This window comes from Elephantulus edwardii, unplaced genomic scaffold (assembly GCF_000299155.1).
Source record: "Elephantulus edwardii isolate Elephantulus edwardi_28Jun2011 unplaced genomic scaffold, EleEdw1.0 scaffold00235, whole genome shotgun sequence".
Taxonomy (NCBI): domain Eukaryota; kingdom Metazoa; phylum Chordata; class Mammalia; order Macroscelidea; family Macroscelididae; genus Elephantulus; species Elephantulus edwardii.
In genome coordinates this window covers 372545-377623 of record NW_006399985.1, presented here as the reverse complement: position 1 = coordinate 377623, position 5079 = coordinate 372545, and the positions used below count along the sequence as shown (strand labels likewise).

General features: G+C 47.9%; 1 protein-coding gene across 1 annotated transcript in view; it reads right to left on the bottom strand.

Moving 5' to 3' along the window:
* The window catches only part of NNT (nicotinamide nucleotide transhydrogenase), a 172064-nt gene that overhangs the window by 69468 nt on the left and 97517 nt on the right, over nucleotides 1-5079 (bottom strand). The window contains exon 16 of the mRNA XM_006898607.1: nucleotides 3183-3362. Coding sequence (XP_006898669.1) covers nucleotides 3183-3362 — 180 coding nt within the window. The remainder of the gene's footprint in view (nucleotides 1-3182; nucleotides 3363-5079) is intronic.

Genomic DNA, 5079 nt, shown 5'->3' with positions numbered 1-5079 from the left:
AAAACACCTCAATTTCTCTCATTTAATTTTAAAATTTGTTTCCCGACAAACCAGACATTTCTTAAATAATAATGAGAGTCTGCTGCCCCCTGCTGATCATTCAAATTCATCACAAGAAGCACCATCAAACTTAGGGTTAAAAATTCATTTCCAGAGAAAATCCTATTTCTAGCATCATCAAATAATTTTTCCTCTCCTTCCTAAATTCTATAATTCTGAAGTCTGACCCCTTTCAGACATGAGACACACGTGGCTATAAAGAGTTCCAAGTAACCTGAGTGCTTTCATTTAAAAACTTCTCAGTTTATTTTTTATTTCAACTATCAAAGTCTTTGTTTTACAGTATGGTCAAAGCAATAGAAAACAACATTTTACCAGAAGGTGCTAACTTCAGCATTCTAATTCCCACAAGACTTTCAGTTTAAGCTGAATTCGAACCACCAACCTCTGGATGGACAGGTGAGCCAGTCCTTAGCCACTGCACCTCTAAGACTTCTAAGGAAAACACCGTGTTCTAAAACCATGTTGCCGTCGAGTTAAGTACGACTCATAGCGACCTTATGAACAAAAGATCTGAGCCCTGTTCTATCCTGTGCTGTCCTCACACTTCCTGACACACAGGAGCCCATTGCAGCAGTCACTGTGTGAATCCACCTGGTTGAGGGTCTTCCTCTCCTTCGCTGACCCTCCTCTCTTCCCAGCATCGTGTCCTCTGCAAGGAACAGCACCCACTAGAAACATGCAAAGCCTCATCATTCTTGCCTCCAAAGAGCTCTCTGGTTGCACCCTCTCTAAGACGTATCTGTCTGTTTGGCTGTCCATGGGATGTTCTGTGCTCTTCCCCAACCCCACAGCACAAAGGCGTCAATTCTTCTGTCGTCCTTATTCATTGTCTAGCTCTCAGATAGATAGCAAGTAACTGGAAAGACCACGGCTTGAGTCAGACAGACCTCAGTCCTCAATCTGACATCATTACTCCTCAATAATTTGGAGAGATTCCTAACTGCAGATTTTCCCATAAAACCATAAAGACATCTAATTTTTAATGAAAACCTCCTGGAGTTCTGACTCTTGGAGTACAAGACAACAACATTGAAGACATACTACCTCTCCTTTTTCCTACCTGAATTAACCAAATTAAACTACTTTATCTTACTTGGACCCACCATCACCACCCTTGGTACCAGCAGTCAGGAGATAAGGAGAAATATACCATTCAGAATGTCTGCATTAAGGATCTCTCCAAAGAACTGAGGTACAATAAGGTCAGTTTGAAAAGTAAGGGGGGGGGGGTTGGGAGGGGAGAAAAGTGCAACAATGAATGAATGGAAATCCAAAGTCTGAAAATTTTCATTGAAATTAATAATAAAAAAAATTTAAAAAACAAGTTAGGAGCACATGATTCGTGGTCTTTTCAATTACTTGCTATGCATCTGAGTTGGACAATGACTAAGGATGACAGGAGAACTGATACCTCTGAATTGTGGCTTTGGAGAAAAGTGCTGAGTAGCCAGCAACTGTCAAAAGAACAGAAATTTCTTGGAGCAAGTGCAGTGAGAACTCTCTCTAGAGGCCAACTTGACAAATCTTCACCTCATCTACTTTGGACATGTTGCTCAGAGACGTTGGGTATTCCTTGGAGACAGAGGCAGGCTTGGAAAGATGGAGGGGTTGGTAAAAGAGAGACCCTCAGTGCGACAGACTGACACAGTGTCTGAGGCAATGGGCTGGGGTGTCAGGATGATGAGGAAGGTGCAGAAGAGAGCAGCGTTCGGATCTGAGGGTCCCCACAAGTTGTCCCTGACTCAACGGCATCTCACAACATTCCACTTAGTTCCATTCCTCTACTTGAACAACCACTCAAACGATTTACTTAAAACGCAAGATCTATCATTTGAAAAAGGTTTTTAGTCAAATCTTTACTTGCTGAACACTTGCTTGCTACCAAGAAGCGAATTAAAGGTAAAAAGGAAGCTAAGAAGTATCTATGTTGTTCCTTCCTTCTTTTCTTTCGTTAAACAGCTGTGCTGACCATAACCCTTCAAGACCATTCCTGATGACAGTGGGCGTGGCAAATGCACAGGTTTCAGGAGACAACAGAGCAGTGACCATAGGGAGTCCATAATGGGCGCATCTGCCATGCACTGACCAGGCTGGAACCCGGTGTGGGAAATACGTGACGATGTAATCACTCGTGCCGTGATCCCATGTGGTCAGCTGTCAGGGGATAACTGACTCAGATCAGAGCTCTCAGCCCATGGGAGGGGGCTTTCCCTGGAGTGTGGCAGGTGTCCCCTTTTATCTCATAGGAGAACAAAGAGAGAGAAGCAGCAAAGAGAGACCTCGGCACCCAGAAAGGAGAACTGGGAGCTTCGAGGTCCTGGGGGGATGGATGCCAACATACATGCAGATCCCCAAGGGAGGCCAGACCCCAAATGGAGAGGACAAAGGGCTTCCCTAGAGGAGGCAGAGAGAAAAAGCCCTAAATCTGGGACAGAATAAATCCGTCCGTTAAAGCCAAACACTTGTGGGATTTCTGTAAAGCTAAGTCCACCACTCAGCTCAGTGGTGACAGGCAGCAGAGAGGCCAGGCGTCTCCAGCCGTTCAAATCCACCAACAACGAGAGAAAGACAGCAGAATCCTGCGTGATTCACAGCCTCCAAGCCCCCGGGGTCAGCTGTGAGTGGGTTCTCCCTCCACAGCAATGAGGGACTCTGCTTTGGTTTTAGATAATTACATAAACCCTTTCACACTTCAAGGAATCCATCCTAACATCCAAAATCCCAAAGATACACAACGTAAAGGAGAAAAGGCGATCAAGCCGCGTAAGAGCACACTGAGAAAATATAAATTTTGTAGTGCGTATCCGTATGACGGTCTGCAGTACCCTCAAACAGTATGCGTGGAGGGACTTTTAGCTTTAGGAAATCATCAATGAGATGGAACTGAATGGCAGACGATATGATCAGACACAGAAGTACGCATGTGTAAATCTATATGTAACAGAAGACAAGGAGGCGAAGCTCAATCCTCAGGGCTTATCCCAGACAGGGCACACTGCAGCAGATCTCTGTACCGTGTTCCTAAATATCTCCGTAATTACGACTGCCTTCTATGAAGCAGTCCTGGTCACTTACTCCCAGGAAGCACTGCTGTCCCTGCCCCCCGGCGAGCTCCTTACCACACACATGATGTAGGACAGGATGGCCCCTGACGAGCCGATGAGCGCGCCCACGATGGTGAGCAGGTTGTTGTTGAGCAGGAAGCCCTCCGCACACAGGGCCCAGCCGGAGTAGCTGTTCAGCACTGTGATGACCACAGGCATGTCCGCACCACCGATGGCGGCCGTCAGCGTCACGCCCTGTGACGGAAAGCAACACACAACTCAGATGTGGTGGTGGTGGTGGTGGTCACGGTCGGAGCCGACCCGTAACTGACCTGCTGCAGGTTTTCAGAGGCGGGAAATCGCACGGGCGGAGACTGCCCGTCCTCTCCTGTGGAGCAGCTGGTGGATCCAAACCATGTACCTCTGGTTTGGTGGTGAGATTCCTTACCTCTGGGCCACGAGATGCACAAACTAAGCACCTGACATTACCACAGCTCTTCATCACTACTGTTCTCCCGTGAACGTACCAGGATGTATTCATATTTCCGGAACTGGCCACACACCCCACCTGAACAATGCTCTCACGGGTAACGAGAGCTGTCAAACACTGGTCAGAACGTCCTTAAGGACAGGAAGTGACCAAAAGCAAGCAGACAGCTGGAGGCGACGGCAACAGCTGGGGCACTGGGTTCCCATGGAGCAGAGGTGGTGAGGACGGCACCGGCCAACGTGGGGGGTCCTGCTGTGCCAGGGCCACTGTGAGTCGCGTACACCTGAGGCCAGGTGCACGAACCAGGCTGTTCAGGGCGTCAGGCAGTGTCCTACAGGCCTGCATTGGCGAGGCTACCAGAGAGAGGACAGCTCATGACCCCGAGAGTCAATCCCTGCTGGTGTCCAGTGGAGCAGCGACACCCACGGCGCGGCCACGTGGGCCCGCTGAACATCGTGAAGACAGAGCGAGGCATCTAACATGGGGAGTGGGGAGCTCTGCTGACCAGTGGTGAGGAGCTGGGCTGCCGGCCCAAAGGCACATGGTTCAAAACCTCCAGCCGCTATGCTGGAGAAAAGTGTCATTTACAGCCTCTGCAAACCCACCAGAGGGCCAGCTGTGAGTCACTTCTGACTTGACCGGACACAACCACCACCCCCCAGGGGCTGAACAGCAAGGAGGGAAAGAGAACTCATACAGGAGGAAGGCACAGAGACAAAACGCCGGGCTGTGAGAGCAGCATCGGCCTGCGTCGCTGGCTGCCTCCGGACCTAGGCACTGAGGGAACGAACTCCACTCAGTTCAGCTGAAAGACAAGCGACCGCTGGACTGCGGACAGCCAGCACCTGGAGCCTGAATCCGGCCAGGTCAACTGCGTGCAAAACCAACCAAGCAAACAAAAACCCGTTCTCTTTGGAAGGATAGAACACAATCCGAAACATCTGCTTTGTACCACGCATCACTCACGATGTCTAGGGTGCAATCTCAAATTTAAGCCGAGGAGAACGAGAGATGGAAAGAACGATTTTGTTTTTTCCTTCCACATGATTCCGTATATTTTGAGTTTATTGCAAAATGAATGTGTTCACGTATTAACTAATTAATTAACTTAAAAGCAATTAAGTCAGCCCACATAAAAATCTACTTGATGTTCTCATAAGGCTGACAATATCCTAAATACCAAATTCACTCTTCTCAGAAATAATGAAGCTTTCTATTTCTTTACTAAAATATTTTATTGCATTTTGGATGAGTTTACACGGGAATTGAGGTTTCCAGTCAAAAATGTCTACACAAGTTGTTCAGGGAGTGACACTGGCCAGGTAATGCCATGGCTCATGTCACTCCCCAGCTGGGAGTGGGGGGCTGCCGGGAGTGGGGGCTGCCGGGAGAAGGGTGCAACAATGAATGAATGGAATTCCAAAATCTCTGTAGATGTTCATTGAAATGAAAAATAAGCTAAAATATATTAAAAAAAAAAGA